General features: G+C 40.4%; 1 protein-coding gene across 1 annotated transcript; it reads right to left on the minus strand.

Moving 5' to 3' along the window:
• Positions 1-9,254: 9,254 nt before the first annotated feature.
• On the minus strand, positions 9,255-16,802 carry LOC148341607 (uncharacterized). The gene is made up of 3 exons (XM_088282927.1): positions 15,479-16,802; positions 11,199-11,333; positions 9,255-10,940 (listed from the first exon to the last, which is right to left on the minus strand). Exons 1-3 carry the CDS (start codon positions 16,800-16,802, stop codon positions 9,463-9,465), a joined length of 2,937 nt encoding a protein of 978 aa, XP_088139053.1. The 3' UTR covers positions 9,255-9,462.
• Positions 16,803-17,662: the final 860 nt, after the last annotated feature.

Genomic DNA, 17,662 nt, shown 5'->3' on the forward strand with positions numbered 1-17,662 from the left:
AGCAGTCATTTTTCACACAACATACTTCAAAAGTGAAGGCGGCCACCGAAGCATCGTTCCGGGTGTGTCACGCCATTGTTAAAAACAAGAAGTCCTTCCAAGACGGAGAGATGGTAAAAGAGGCATTCGTTGAAGCAGCTGACTCATTGTTCCGGGACTTTAAAAATAAGGCAGAGATATTATCTTCAATCAAAGCTCTGCAGTTGTCAAGACATACAGTTACACGTCGCTGTGATGCCATGGCCGAGGATTTAACCCAGCAAATGTGGACGGACATCAGAAATTGTGAATTTTTCTCACTGCAGTTGGACGAATCTACGGATGTGAGTGACACAGCCCAGATGTGCGTTTTCATTCGCATGGTGTGAAGTGATATCACTGCAAAAGAGGAGCTATGAACAGTACTTCCCATGAAAGAACAGACGCGAGGAGAGGACATATTTCAGACGTTTAAAAACTTTATCGAGAAAACTGAGCTCCCAATGTACAAATTGGTGTCTATCACCTCAGATGGAGCACCTGCAATGGTTGGGCGTGTGAATGGATTTATTGCCAAGTGCAGGCAGGATGATGCGTTCCCAGACTTCTTGAATTACCATTGCATTATCCACAAACAAGCCCTATGCGCTAAAATGCTTAACATGAAAGAGATCATGGATGTGGCAACGAAGATCGCATGTTCTATTCGAGCCAGATCTCTTCAAAGACGGTTATTCCGTGCACATCTGGAGAAGGCTGGCTGCAACCACTCTGAGTTGTTGCTACATACTGACGTGAGATGGCTTAGTCGTGGGAAATTCCTCAAAAGATTTCGAGAGCTCTGTCCGGAGATTAAGGAGTTTTTCCGTGTATCTGGACATGCAGAATACAAGCAGCTAAATGACGGCCAGTGGCTGTTAGACTTGGCATTTTTAACCGATCTGACAAACTTGTTGAATGACCTTAATCTTGAGCTGCAAGGAAAAGACAAAACAGTGACCAATATGATCAGCTCAGTTCACGCTTTCAAACGAAAGATGCAACATTTCTCCACAAAGCTGCAGCACCATGATTTGGCAAATTTCCAGAACCTGGCGTCAGAGTTGGAGACGCAAGGGAAGGCCTGTGAGCAACTTGACAGTGCACGCTACACGGAGCAGATCACCGGTTGTCTGTCAGAATTTAACAAACGCTTTCAAGACTTTTCTTTGCTCGAGCCAGTTGCTACATTCATGTGCTATCCTTTTCAGGAAGATGTTGAGGTTGATTCACTCGCATCAAACATTGCATCACTGTTTCACATGAACTCTTCTGGAGTGGAAGATGAGATTTTGACTCTACAAACCGACATTGAACTGAAGTCGAGAGCTCATGGACAGTTCTGGAACTTACTCACGGAGGAAAAGTACCCTAACATGAGGAAATGTGCTATCTCTTTGACTGCATTATTCGGCTCCACTTATTTATGTGAGTCAGCCTTTTCTTACATGAAGATCATTAAGTCCAAATACCGTTCCACCATGACTGATGAACATTTGGAAGTGTGTTTGAGGCTGGCTATCAGCAGTCCGGACTATGCATCCCTGGCTGATTCAATTCAGTGCAAGTCATCAAAGTAAACTCAGTTAATTTAAAAAATGTTAATAGTTAATTATGTGTGTTTTGCAATATTGGCTCATTTGGTTATGTAAGGTACATCAACATACATTGTACGTACAAATAATCCTTAATACATTTGAAAATAAATCGATGTTTTGCATTTTTGTAGTGGGTAGATCATTTTGACTCGGTCATTTTGAAAGTAGCTCGCATGCTGAAAAAGTGTGAGCACCCCTGGTCTAGATTATATTCAAAGAAAGCTTTTACAACAGTCTGGGAATTGAAATAGATATAGATATAAAATTTGGTGGGTCTACGTTAATTACAATATCTTATTCAAGTGCCTGATACAAGCTTCACAAACAAGTTAAAAAAAAGTGATTGAGTGCAATTAATGACGGTAGTGTTGCGATTATTTAGTTAAGAAATTTAATTGCGGGACGGCACTAATTAATTTGTTACTTTTTGTTGGCTCATATAACTTTGATTGGGATCGACCCCACTAGGGGGGGGGGGGGTCATAGTATATTTCTTGCCGCATGCATTTTTTGTGGCCACAGGTTGCGTTTTCATTTTGATGGTAAAATATTTTTCGGCGGGGATTAAAGGATTGTATTACGATTACTGGCATTATTTTAAACACATACGGGACAGAATGTCGATTATCAAAGTTAGCAGGTTCATATTTACTGAATATTTTAAACATTGATGAAACAAGAAGCATTTATCAAATGGAACTAGAAGCACGGGTCACAAGAATAACTGGGATTGTAGTCCTGATGTTTTCTGATTTATTATATTTTTCTCATATGCTAAATTTATAGTACTTAGTTTAAATGTGTGAACTTTATTGAAATTCTCAGTAGTGAGAACAAATTTGCACACATAGCATTTCCATGAGCTGCCCTCACATTCACAGCACTTCATAGACAAATACGACGAAGCACATTCTCCACATTGGCTGTAGAGATGCAAACATACCAAATTGGGCACTGGAGGACTCACATAGACGCTATCGCAAAAACACATTCCGAAAGACAGAACAATTGGAGATCGGAGCACACGCACATACACACTTGCACATACACGTACACCTGCACACACATGCACTCCGACAAGATTCCAGAGGAATGCCAGCGAGGCGAGCGACGGAGAGACTGCCCGCCAGGGAAGGCCAGCCTTGGCGTGCCAGTCTACGGGACCAGACGGGAATCAACTTATCCAGACGATGACTAACCTGGGGAGGACCTTCCCTTGGACGTGGACCCGTGCCGTGGGAGGGAGCGAGGACAACCGATTCAACCTACATTACCCTTGACATAAAAAACTCCTATAAAAACTGAAGCTGGGCTGAAAGATGGCCCGCATTTTTCGACTGTGCTCGCCCAAGTGCAGTTTTCTCGTGAGATTAAGAAAAAGACGCCCAGATATCTGTGTTTGTACTATTTCCTGAACTCCAGAAATTGAAGAAACTACATATCGGAACTCTAATCAGTTGTTGTTGAGTCTTTATTTGACCCTTTTCTTCTTGAGTACAAAAAACGAACATGCATTGGCGTAAGTTTGGCTTTTAAAGGTTGATTTACGAAACTACTTCTCATTTCCATGGTGACTGAACTCCAACATCATCTTTCCACAAAGAGTCAGTTCCTTCAGTTTTTTTTGTCTTTTTTTTAAGCTTTAAGGATCGCTGCTATTGTCACCAGCACAATTGTGTCTCTCAGCTTGCTGTTTAGTGGCGAATTTTTTCGCACAAACGCTGCAACTAATTGGCTTGTCTCCACTGTGTGTTCTTGTGTGGCTTGTTAAATTCGCCTTTTGAGAGAAACATTTTCCACAAACTAAGCATGAAAAAGATTTTTCACCACTGTGTGTTCTCATGTGCGTTACCAAATGAGACTTTTGAGAGAAACCTTTTCCGCAAACTGAACAGGAAAAGGGGTTTTCACCACTGTGTGTTCTTGTGTGGATTGTTAAACTTGAATTTTGAGAGAAGCTTTTTCCACAAATTGAGCAGGACAAAGGTTTTTCTCCACTATGTATTCTTGTGTGACTTGTTAAATTTGCCTTTTGAGAGAAACTCTTGCCACAAACTGAGCAGGAAAAAGGTTTTTCACCACTGTGTGTTCTTTTGTGTTCTGTTAAATATGTCTTTTCCGAGAAGCATTTTCCACAAACTGAGCAAGAAAAAGGTTTTTCACCACTGTGTGTTCTTGTGTGGCTTGTTAAATGTGATTTTCGGGAGAAACTCTTGCCACAAACTGAGCAGGAAAATGTTTTTTCTCCAGTGTGTTCTTGTGTGTCTTGTTAACGTTGCGTTTTGAGAGCTTTTACCATGAACTGAGCAAGAAAAAGGGTTTTCACCACTGTGTGTTTATTTGTGCCCTTTTAAACACAAAGTTAATGAGTCAGTGTGACATGCCCTTTCACCTTTAGCTTGCCCATCATCATCATCATCATCGTCATGAGCGTCTGATAATGTGTCCTCATTTTGTGCTTGTGATGGTCCCCAGTGGTCTTCATCACCTTCTGTTGTCACGTGATGACTTGAGCTGCTGCTTGGAGGCTCCGCCCCTCTCTTGTCCTCACTCTCATCCTTGTTTTCATCTTCACTCTTTGTAGGGACAACGTTCACTGGTGACTTGTTAATCTCCTCCTCCTCCTTTTTGATGTGAGTCAAGTTTGGCTCCTCTTTCACAGAACGGAGATCGTTTGCACTGACGTCTGTAGGACACAAAAAGACAAATTTGGTTTGGTCAAAGCTCAGGCGGCGACTTTGTCTTATATTGTTTCTAGTACATTCCAACATTCCCCTTTTTAATTTTTTTTAATAAAATTTCTGTTTCTAAATAAATTTGAAAACAAAATTACGTGTGAAGAATCAAAATCCCTATGCATAAATTAAGCAACAACACTTTCACTCTGACATATATGAATAAGGTGTATTTTAAAGTTATTCAATATGTATTAAAATTAGACTAAGATACACCATAATATTATTCGAGTTCACTGAATTATTTTGTAACTGCAATGATGCTTAACAGCCATAGGGTGTCAGTAATGAGTAACAAAGGAACACAAGACCTCCCACTGATACATCATTAGACATCATCATTGTCATTTGCATAAATTATCAAGAACTTTGAGTTGTGGGGGAGATGCAAACCACCTGGGCCACAGGAACTTTATTATCAGGAACTAAATGTTCCTGGCCTTGTTGGTAGAAAAGGGGGTTGTGACGTTCTCCCTTTTTAAGCCCATAGTAAGCCAAAGATGCAGATGCATTCCTTGCAGCATGCGCTTGATCACCGATGAGATCCGTGCAACCTTGGATGGATGCATTCAATGAATTTTAAATGTTTGGATGAGGTGAAACTACGCACACGTGCACAAAACTGTGCGGGACCACCCGAGGTTCATTGACCGAGCCAGTAAAAATTTCATAAATACATAGGACCAATACGTACTTGATTTTTTCAAAAACTTAATCCATTGTGTTATAGCCACTAAAATTCATCAACGCCATTGATCTTTTTGCCACAGTGTGCACAGTTTTTAGAGTCAGGTTCAATCATTCCATAAGGAATTGCTTGAACAAGATATGTCAGAGTGTTTGTCAAAAACGAGACAAGCCTTGATAAATGAATCACCCAACCAAGATTGTCTTTGTCACTTGCAAGGAGCAGTCCACCAAAGAGAAAAGCTTTCCCGCTCCTGTGCGGCGTTTTATTGAAGCACAGCAAAGTAATTTGTATATGCAAACTCATAAAGAATGGAAAAACATGAACACTTTGACATTGTCATATGTCAAATGTGAAATAATCAGTTCAAATTTTATACTGGAAAAAAACATGGAGTTCACCCCCCACTATTGGTTATTCTTTGGCAATTATTTTGTGCACTGATTTAATTTGGCATAAACAAATGTTCAGCAGACCTGCAAGTAAAAGTCAATATTTAAAAATAAAACGGCAATAACCTTGAACGCATTTCCCCAAACAACTTAATGTTGTGATGCATATTTTTAACGATGGAAAGTCGTTCTTTACAAAGCAAATGAGAGTAACACCGGTACAAACCTGCTTTGTGTAGCACAACACGAGGCTGCTTCCAACCTTCGCCCAGCAGTTGAAGATGTTGCTCGTTCTCTTCTTTTATTCCACAAAGTTCCTCTTTGCACTTGGGTGTCGTTCTTTCACACATTTTCAAATGATAATTCCAAAAAATCCGCACTTGATCTTTGCTTGGCTTTGAGTCATGTGCCTCTTTTCGTTAGCGGCTAGCTAGCTAGCAAGCTAAGCTAACTACGCCGAAAAGCATCAACGCGCGAAAATGAGGTTATCGGGACACAAAGACTTAACGAATTACATCCTGTGAGAAAATTACAGTCAGTTCCACACTAAATCAGAAGAATTTAGCGATGGGTGTTTTTGTTCCGGTGTGGACGGGTCGGTGGATGTGGTCGAGGTCCTTTTTTTTTTTTTTTTTTTTTTTTAATTTATTTTTTTTTAATTTATTTTTTTATTTTATTTATTTATTTTTTTTTTTATGTGGTCGAGGTCCTTCGGAAGCTGCACGCTTGCTAATGACGTCATGCTTCAGACACGTATTTTTCAAATATATTTCTTTGCCTCTGTGTCTGTTTTTACACCTTGATGTTCTATTTTAATATATATTTTATATAATATTTGAATTCGGTTGATAAAAAAAAAATTTAAAAAAATAAATTAACGCCACATTGGCGAGTCAGCTCTTACGTCACTTCTGCCTTTGCCCGGAGAATCCGCTGCTGCAACTGCAGTGGGACGTTTACGTTTCTCCGAACGAACTTGCAACAATGCTGTGGTTCACTCGCAGGCTTCGAAGTTAACTTTAAAAACTGCTTGCCCTTAGGGCAAGTGCCAAAATTTGCCTTGCCCGAGTGGCCAAATTACTTGCCCAACTTGGGCAAGTGACAATTTTTTTTCTCCTTCCCAAAGATTAAATTACCTTGCCCTGAGTGACTTTTTGGATGACAAAGTGTGTGATTACAAATTGCATGAATTTTTTTTTCGGACAGTTCCTGCCTCGAAAGAATTACAACAGAATTACAATTACACAGTCTTGTTTTCATCATCAACCATGAAACCCTGCTCACAACAGCATGTATCATCCTGTGCAGTTATTGAAAATGTTAATTGTAGTTTTAATAATTAAGAAATCTTCATGTTAAATTGGGAAAATGATATTACAGCAATCCAGATATCAATTTTAAGTCCAGGGGAGCCTATTAATTGAGTAATCACATGAGTAAAATATGAGTGTGGGAAATTTGTGTGTTCCTTTAAGACCAGTGCCTGTGGCGCTGCCTCCATAAGTTTCATAGCATAAACAGAACACAGTCAATGACACGATGTCAGGTCACATCATGGAGCTAACGAATTAACAGCCAATAATCAAATATTACTCCCTTCCTTACTCGCAACTGAATTGTCTACTTAAAAATATGCGAGCTACTTTAGTCATGTCAGAATCCGAAATGTTCGGATTTGAACGAACTTGTCGCCACTTGTAAACATGCGCAGAAGGTAAGAAAACTTCCGACTGTCAATTTTCGGACGAAATATCGTAGGTTTTTGTTGTGTTTTTCAAACTTCAAATGAAGATGCAACTCCAGTGAGTTCCAATACTGCGGCGCAGTGCGGCGCTATGCCGAACCAACACACCAAAAAGTCGTAACTGGCGACCGTTCAAAAATCTGAAATATATTCTTTCTTTTTTTAAACCACAATGGCCGAAGGAGGGAAAAGTGTGATTTTTTATTGCAGATACACTTGCAAGGACATTTTCAAGTCGGACCTTTCAAGAGAAGCTATATCGTCCAACACTCACTCAGTGGTGCGTAAGTGTGTTTCTGTATATTATTTGTCCAGCCGTGGTGTCATAAATTATGGTATTTTCATGGGGATTTATTCAAGGAGAACAAAGTAGGACTTCACTGAAGGCACAGGTGTGAAATGCACTGAAGTAACTTAAAAATTAAAAGTAAAAAAAAAAATTATGTTTGTTTAAGAATGTGCAAGAAAGAAAAATGTTGACAAATGTTGAAAATAATATTTTCCAGGAGGTATTTATTTCTTTGTTGTTTATTCATTCAATTCTATACTTATTTCAACATTGGAGTATTATTTTTCTTTCAATATGTAGTATATTTTGTCTTTGAAGTGTGGGTCCTTGCTGCCTTCAGGAGAGGCAGCCGAGCAAGGCTGGATTGGTGATGGAAAAGAACAAAAGAAAGAAGAAAGATTTTATTCTCGTCACATGCTGATGTCAAAAGAAGTCTCCCCAAAAACGTGCGAGCCCCCTCTCAGACATTCCCTTCTTATGGGGAATGCCCAAATAGGACATGAATATCTAATTTTCCCTTGTTGCATATGCATTCCCATCCCGCTAGTCTTCGGGATTTCCCTCCAAAAGTCCCCCAGAGGGAGAGCAGATGCGTCTCCCCGTTGATACGACCAGTCTACTCGTGACCACCTTAAATTACTTCCATACCCTGGAAGGTCACTGACCTGGCGAGAGAATTGCCCCCACCATAAACAATGCTCAGGCCTATTTTCTCTCAGGGCAGTATTTGGTTACATCGGAACTTCAGAACCAAGACTGGTCACTTCTGTGAGCTCCAGTCCCTTCATAGTTTCATAAAGAGAATTACTTCCCAGATCTATATTAGGCCATTTAAAAATACATGACTTTTTTTTATTTCAATGTATATTTAAGCTTGCTGATGTAATACTACAATATTTATTCAATTATTTTAATATGCAAAATTATATCAATTAATTTAAACCTTTTTATTTCACACTTGAATATTTCTTAACAAATTTGTTCATTTGAATATGTATGCAATTTAAATTATTCCATCCATCCAGCCATTTTCTGCCGCTCATCCGGGGTCGGGTTATTGAATTAATTTTTTAAGTATTTTTTATAATTCAATATTTATTTCAAGATCAGGACTCTTCTCAAATAGTTCAATATTTATAAAATGTTTCTATATTTGTTATTAATTGAATTAAGTCTGTATGTGATTTCCAATTTTACATTTTAATATTTTCCCATTTCACTATATAAATAATCCAATGTATAAAAAATATAATAGAGCATGAAAAAAAATATTTGGTATATTTGACAAAATGATAGTTTTCCCGAAGTGAGATTCTGCTTAGCAATAAACCCCAAACGCTTGATAGAGCTCAACCTAGAAAGTGTATTTGGGCAGTCAGAAATTTATTCAGAAAGCGAAATATTAAATGTATATGAGGGCATATTTGAAGAGTTTGAGTTATGTTCAATGAACCATACATATACGAGCCAGCCAAACACAGCGAGAAAACCAGCACTGATTCCAGTCGCCATCAAGTTGCCAACTCCTGACATTCCAAAACCTTTGAGAGAAACTGAGACAATTTGCATTTCTCTGTCTGGTTCTTTTTATAGTTCAACTTCGAGTTCTGTTTTTCACCTTTTCACACTGCGTAATGAAGGCCAGTTGAGCAAGTGGAACAAGTGATTTTATTGATGATTGTGGAAGGCACCGATTTCATAAGCACCGTTTCTTCTCACACCTTTTCCATTAAGTACGATTAAAAAGACAACTGAAAAGCATAATGTTAACAAATGTTATTCCAGGCAAAGGCAATAAATTTTATTTACATGTTTGATGTTAACACACAAAAAAACTCATCATCACTCAGACACAATGGTTCTTCTGGCACTGATCACATTGGCTTTGTGTCAATAAAAGAGCTTTGCAAAATTCAATTTCATATTTTATTGAAAATCACATTTACATCTTACCACAAAGAGTCGGTTCTTTCATTTTTTTTCTTATTTTTTTAATCTTCAAGTATCGCTGCAATTCTCACCAGCACAATTGTGTCTCTCAGCATGCTGTTTAGTGAAGAATGTTTTAGCACAAACGCTGCAACTGAATGGCTTGTCTCCACTGTGCGTTCTTGTGTGGATTCGTAAATGCAACTTTTGAGAGAAGCTTTTGCCACAAACTGAGCAGGAAAAAGGTTTTTCTCCACTGTGCGTTCTTGTGTGGTTTGTTAAATGCAACTTTTGAGAGAAACTCTTGGCACAAACTGAGCAGGAAAAAGGTTTTTTACCACTGTGCTTTCTTGTGTGCCTTACTAAATGAGACTTTTGAGAGAAACTCTTGCCACAAATTGAGCAAGAAAAAGGTTTTTCTCCACTGTGTGTTCTTGCGTGCCTTGTGAAATTAGAATTCTCTGAGAAGCTTTTACCACAATCTGAGCAGGAAAAGGGTTTTTCACCACTGTGTGTTCTTGTGTGGCTTGTTAAATGTGACTTTAGAGAAAAGCTTTTGCCACAAATTGAGCAGGAAAAAGGTTTTTCACCACTGTGTGTTCTTGTGTGGCTTGTTAAATTTGATTTTAGAGAAAAGCTTTGACCACAAAACAAGCAGGAAAAAGGTTTTTCTCCACTGTGCGTTCTTGTGTGCCTTACTAAAGAAGACTTTCGAGAGAAGCATTTTCCACAAACTGAGCAGGAAAAAGGTTTTTCACCACTGTGCTTTCTTGTGTGGCTTGTTAAATGCGACTTTTGAGAGAAACTCTTGCCACAAATTGAGCAAGAAAAAGGTTTTACTCCACTGTGTGTTCTTGCATGCCTTGTGAAATTAGAATTCTCGGAGAAGCTTTTACCACAATCTGAGCAGGAAAAAGGTTTTTCACCACTGTGTGTTCTTGTGTGGCTTGTTAAATGTGACTTTAGAGAAAAGCTTTTGTCACAAATTGAGCAGGAAAAAGGTTTTTCACCACTGTGTGTTCTTGTGTGGCTTGTTAAATGTGACTTTAGAGAAAAGCTTTTGTCACAAAACAAGCAGGAAAAAGGTTTTTCTCCACTGTGCGTTCTTGTGTGCCTTACTAAAGAAGACTTTCGAGAGAAGCATTTTCCACAAACTGAGCAGGAAAAAGGTTTATCTCCGCTGTGTGTTCTTGTGTGCGGTTTTAACGACAGCTTTGAAGTTAATGAGTCAGTGTGACATGCCCTTTCACCTTTGGCTTGCCCATCATCTTCATCATCATCATCGTCATGAGTGTCTGATAATATGTCCTCATTTTGTGCTTGTGATGGCCCCCAGTGGTCTTCATCACCTTCTGTTGTCACGTGATGTCTTGAGCTGCTGCTTGGAGGCTCCGCCCCTCTGTTGTCCTCACTCTCATCCTTGTTTTCATCTTCAGTCTTTATAGGGACAACGTTCAGTGGTGACTTGTTGATCTCCTCCTCCTCCTTTTTGATATGAGTCAAGTCTGGCTCTTCTTTCACAGAACGGAGATCGTTTTCACAGACGTCTGCAGGACACAAAAAGACAAACACAAATTTGGTTTGGTCAAGTCAAACCTCATGCGGCGACTTTGTCTTATATTGTTTCTACCGTGCTACCTTGACTTATGCCTGCCGCACACGGAGCAATGCGTGCGACCCCAACTTGGACCGGACCATGGGGACATTTCACAAAATTACGTTTGACGATGTAAACCTCCCTTTTCTAGCAGCACAGCTGTGATAAACGAGCATTTAAAAAGGAAGCACCCCTCTGTTGTCCTCACTCTCATCCTTGTTTTCATCTTCAGTCTTTATATGGACAACGTTCACTGGTGACTTGTTGATCTCCACCTCCTCCTTTTTGATGTGAGTCAAGTCTGGCTCCTCTTTCACAGAACGGAGATCATTTTGTCTGACGTCTGCAGGACACAAAAAGACAAATTTGGTTTGGTCAAATCAAAGTTCAGGCGGCGACTTTGTCTTATATTGTTCCTACCGTGCTACCTTGACTTGTGCCTGCCGCACACGGAGCGATGCGTGCGACCCCGATTTGGATCGGACCATGGGGGCATTTCACAAAATTACGTCCTACGGTGTAAACCTCCCTTTCGCAGCACAACAGTGATAAACGAGCATTTAAAAAGGAAGCATGTTGCGGCTGATGCCGATTTCATTCCTGACATACTCACAGACGTTTCTGGAAGCGAGCTGAAGTTAGCACACACACACGTCTGATGGAACACCTGTTGTGGGACCCTAACTTTTTAATGGGGGCCACTGGGGGCCATCGCAACATAATGTCATTGATAAAATAGGAATCCTTCAAGTGAAATATGTTTACAAGTATTTCTTTTTGCATTTATGGATAGTTTCATCGTGGGTATTTTTGCTTCCATTATAATCTGGATCCCTAAAAGAATTAAAGGGGCCCTGGCATCAGAGTCGCTATTTATTGCATGATTTACATTTAGCCTGCTAGTACATTCCAACATTCCCCTTTTTATTTTTTATAAAATTTCTGTTTTTAAATAAATTTTAAAACAACATTATGTTTGAAGAGTCAAAATCCCTACACATCAGCATTAAGCAACAACACTTTCACTCTGACTTTCATGTTGACATATTTGAATAATGACTGTATATTTTAAAGTTATCCAATATGTATTCAAATTCGACTAAGATACACCAAAATATTTTAAGAGTTCACTGAATTATTTTGGAACTGCAACGATGCTTAACAGCCATAGGGTGTCAGTAATGAGTAACAAAGTAACACAACACCTCCCATTGTTCCGTCATCATTGTCATTTGCATAAATGATCAAGAACTATGAGTTGCGGGGGAGATGCAAACCATCTGGGACACAGGAACTTTATGACCAGGAACTAAATGTTCCTGGCCTTGTTGGTAGAAAATGGGGTTGTGGCGTACTCCCTTTTTAAGCCCATAGAAAGCTAAAGATGCAGATGCATTCCTTGCAGCATGCGCTTGTTCACTGATCGAGATCCGTGCAACCCTGGATGGATGCATTCAATGTATTTTAAATGTTTGGATGGGGTGAAACTACGCACATGTGCACAAAACAGTGCAGATCCACCGGAGGTTCATTGACTCTCACCCGACGAAGCCAGTACAAAGTTAATAAATAAGACCATTACGTGCTTGATTTTTTTTAAAAACTTAATATTTTGTGTTTTATCCACTAAAATTGATCAACCGCCATTGATGTTTTCGCCCCAGTGTGCAGATTTTTTAGAGTCAGGCAGAATTCCTTCCGGAAGGAATTGCTTGAACAAGATATAAATACCAGAAAATGTAAAATGTTAAATAATCAGTTCAAATTTTATAAAAAAAAAAAAAAAACATGGAATTCACCCCCCCCTTATTGGTTATTCTTTGGCATATATTTTCTGCACTGATTTCATTTGGCAAAAACAAATGTTCAGCAAACCGACGAGCAATATTTAAAAATAAAACGGCAATAACCTTGGACGCATTTCCCCAAACAACTTAATGTTGTGATGCATATTTTTAACGATAGAAAGTCGTTCTTGACAAAGCAAATGAGAGTAAAACGTGTACAAACCTGCTTTGAGTGGCACAACACGAGGCTGGTTGCAAACTTCGTCCAGCAGTTGAAGATGTTGCTCGTTCTCTTCTTTTATTCCACAAAGATCCACTTTGTACATGGGTGTCGTTCTTTCACACATATTCAAATGATAATTCCCAAAAATCCGCACTTGATCTCTGCTTGGCGATGAGTCATGTGCCTCTTGGCTGCCAGGATGGCCGAGTGGTCTAAGGCGCCGCGTTCAGGACCCAGTCTCCCCAGGAGGCCTGGGTTCGAATCTCGAATTTCCCCATTGTGAGACTAATAAAGGCATTATTATTTATTATTATTATTATTTTTGTTAGCAGCTAGCTAGCTAACAAGCTAAGCTAACTACGCCGAAAAGCATCAACGCGCGAAGATGAGGTTATCGGGACACAAAGACTTAATGAATTATGTCGTAGTCCTTTAGAGTAGCACTGGACATCCTTTGAGAAAATTACAGTCAGTTCCACACTAAATCAGAAGAATTTAGCGGTGAACTGCTTTTGTTCCGGTGTGGATGTGGTCGAGGTCCTTCGGAAGCTGCGCGCTTGCTTATGACGTCATGCTTTAAGCGCGTATTTTCCATATATATTTCTTTGCCTCAGTGGGTTTTATTTACACCTGGATGTTCTATTTTAATATTTATTTTATATAATATTTTAATTCGGTTGATAAAAAAAAATTAACCAAATAATTAAATTAACGCCACATTGGCGAGTCATCTCTCGCGTCACTTCCGCTTATGCCCCGAGAAGCCGCTGCTGGAACAGCAGTGGGACGTTTACGTTTCTCCGACCGAACTTATACTCGCAGTGCTTCTCAATTATTTCACGCCCGCCCCTACCAAGAAGAAAAAGATTCGCGCCACCCCACCACCAATTGTTTTTCTATCTTTGTAGATTGATATTAGATTGTCAATAAAATATCCCTTAACTAACCTAAATTGATAAGAAATATAATTTTGAGAACTATTATAGTGAGGATCTCGAAACTCAGTACTCTGTTGTGCAAATATTGATGAGATGACAAATATTTGTCATGTCATGTCATTATCCACACGGCTTATCCTGAACAGGGTCGCGGGAGAGTGCTGGAGCCAATTCCAGCTGACAACGGGCGAAAGGCGCACTACACCCTGAACTGGTCGCCAGCCAGTCACAGGGCAGACATAGACATCGTCACTGAGTGGGAACTGAACCCACGTTGCCTGCACACAACTCAGGCGAGTGTACCACTCCACCATCAGTGACATGATAAATATTTACGAATACGTTTTTTGTCAAAAACTTTATTAACATTAACTATCACTCCCGTCAGATAATCATCACAAGTCTCGAATCTTCTTACACAGCTGACATTTATTAATTTGTCACCGTCAAACTCGATGACTGCACAATAATTCTGAGGGGAATGAGCTTCAAATGCTGGCAGAAAAGTCACTTCAGAAACTTCTTATTCAGCCAACCAAAAGACTCAGCTTGTCAATCATGTCCGACGGCACTTGCCTTGCCACGTAAAGAACGCATGAGTATGAACAGTGCAACTCTCAAACACGTCCCCGGAGCAACAAACAATATAATTACTTTCCTATTGTTCCATGTACAAACGATTCACAAATAGGAAAAGAAAACTTGCATGACAACTATACACAAATTATCAATAAAGTCAACTTGCCAATTGTTTGATGAATAATAAATTATAATAAATTAAATGACAAATAATATTTTGGCAGTTAAACTCCCACCAAATCACAACAGCTATGTGATTTACTTTTCTTTCAACACTTAACAGAGTGTTTTATGAAACAACTAATTACTCCTCTGCCTCAAGCAAAAGTACTGTCTTCTGTACAGGCCTATCTAGATAGATTGGCTTCTTAATGCGTTTGCCTTGGCTGTCTAATGAAGAGTCACTGAGCTGAAGTTTTACCTATCTGACTCTTCCATCTAAACTTGGATAAATATCTGCTACTCTGGCAATCTTCCCCTTATCCTATGATGCTAGCGTCTGAGAAGTGGTGAAGCTCGTACTTGGATCCTTCTGAGAAATGCAATGGAACGAAGCACCTTCTGATCTTTACTTGGGACAGGTTTTGTAGATCTTGTAGCCACGCTTCCCATTGTGTTCTGAGGCCTTCTGTGAGTGGCTCGTCCCAACTGATGTTCTCTCGGCACATTTGTTGTAAGATCTGTTTCCCTAACAGAATGAAAGGGGCAACGAACCCTAAGGGGTCATAGATGGATGCCACTGTGGATAAAACTCCTCTTCTAGTCAGTGGGTGTTCCTTGACTGTAACTCTGAACTGGAAATCATCAGAAAAAACACACCATTGAACTCCGAGCGCTCTTTCCATAAGCGGTTCTCCTAAAGTCATGTCCTGTTCTTTGACACTTTCTGAACGCTCTTCAACTGGTATTGTATCCATCACCTTCCTGCTATTACAGACAAACTTGTGCAGTCTGAGCTTGCCTGAGCTACAAAGCTGTCGAGCCTCCTTGATGAGCTGAACTGCCTCAGTGTCGGATGTGACACTTACCAATCCATCATCCACATAAAAATTTCGCTGGATGAATTTCACTGTCTCATGGCTAAATTCCTCCTGCCCTTCAGTGGCTAGATGTTTAAGACCAAAATTGGCGCAACCAGGGGAAGAAGCTGCACCGAACAGATGCACTCGCATACGAAAGACTGATGGTGGTGACTCTAGATCCCCATTCTCCCACCAAAAGAATCTCAGATAATCTTGGTCTTCAAGTCTTACATGGAACTGATGAAACATTCGTTCCACGTCGCACATGATAGCGACTGGACCTTTGCGAAATCTACAAAGTACTCCCACCAAAGTGTTTGTGAGTTCTGGTCCGGTGAGAAGGTGGTCATTCAACGCTGTGTTCTGGAACCTCGCTGAGCAATCGAAGACCACACGTATTTTGCCAGGTTTTTGTCGGTGATAGACTCCATGGTGGGGAATATACCACGCTGGCCGGTTTTCCAGTGCTTCTACTGGAACCTTCTCTGCATCACCACGAGTGATAATGTCTTGCATGAAATTCACATAGTCTGAGCAGTACTTCTGATCTCTCTTAAGCCTCTTCTCTAGACTCTTTAAACGCTGCACAGCATATGACTTGTTATTAGGAAGATTTGGTCTTTCTTGTTTGAACGGGAGGGGCATCTCATAATGACCATCCTGCTTATGTTTGATGCCTTCCTTTAGCTGGGTAAGAAAATTGAGATCCTCTTGAGAGACAAGTGTCTCTTCTTCTACTCTTTCACTAAAGTCGGACTCCAGTACTCTTAGGAAATCTACTGGAGTGAAAACTTCCTTGATCCGAGTATTGCAGACAAAGTGCACTTCACTTTTGAGCTTAACTGCTGGTTTGGGCTTGGGTGTCACTTGCCGTACAATGATGCGGTGACTCAATCCTATAGCATCATCTTCATACTCGCCAAGCTCACCATAACTCACTATGCTCCAGCCTAAGTCAGTCTTCTGTGCGAATGGCTGGTTCTTTTCTCCACACACAACCTCTCTGGGCATGAGTGCTTGTGGGCAGTTGTAGCCGATCAGTAGACCAATCTCACAATCCATTGGTGGAGCGATACTCTCTGTAAGATGCTCCAAATGAGACCATGCCTTCGCAGTCTCAAAGGTAGGAATGTGTTTCTTATTTGCAGGGATGAACTCACGCGTGTATGTGGTGGGAACTGTTATTCTGTCCATGGAGAATATCCCTCTGATTTGCAGGTCTCTGATTCTTTTACAGTGCACAATCTTCCTTTTCGATGACATTGTTGATAATTTAAGCTTTACTTGTTCTTTGTTGACATCTAGTGTACAAAAGACTCATATTTCCTTATTTTATGCAGGCAGTGTTCGGGCAGCTAGGCGGGGTCCTTCATCGCTCCGGCGCCGCGGTCGAGAGAGAGAGAGAGAGGGGGACAGGGCGAGAGCGCGAGAGTGCGACCAGTCGGAGCAGTTACGGCGAAGTTAAAGTGTGCCGCCGATAGAAGTTCGTGATTTGATCCGTGTGTTTTCCTCTGAGCTGAAAATGTGCCAATCTCGAGTGTGCGTCCATGTGAGAGACCACACATACACATCTCCAGGCCATATATAATCCTTATTGCCAGCCCTGTTTGACATATATCCATAACTACGGACACCCAAACACACAAGACTCATCCAACCACTCGACGTTTCACCTAGTGGCCTCCACGGCAGGAAACCAAACCAAAGGGACACATTGTAATGGACTTTAATGGACACTGTTGTGAATTTGGATGTTAATTGCCAAACTGTTGGATAAATTGCTTAAAGCAGCCACCTGCCTCTTCCTTATTCCGCCATCCTGCACCATTTGCCTTTCCAAACAACCCGGCCGCGAAGTGGCGCTCTGGCCGGCGCCCCAGGCTCCGGTAAGATAAAAAATCTGAACCACCTGATTAACAGTCAAGACTGACACACACTGCTATCGACATAGCCTCCACAACATCTAGATTATCTGCTATGTCTTCTAAAATGAAAGAAGAGTCACTTTGTGAATCTAAAAGAGCATAAACAAGCACTTCATTACTGGAGTCAGTAGGCGTTGACACATAGACTGGTATTATTGCTGATGTCTGGGTGTTATTGCCATCTTGAACAACTCTGTG

The sequence above is a fragment of the Idiotropiscis lumnitzeri genome, chromosome 2 (genome assembly GCF_059441095.1).
Source record: "Idiotropiscis lumnitzeri isolate Australia: NSW breed Sydney's pygmy pipehorse chromosome 2, RoL_Ilum_1.0, whole genome shotgun sequence".
In the NCBI taxonomy this organism is placed as follows: Eukaryota; Metazoa; Chordata; class Actinopteri; order Syngnathiformes; family Syngnathidae; genus Idiotropiscis; species Idiotropiscis lumnitzeri.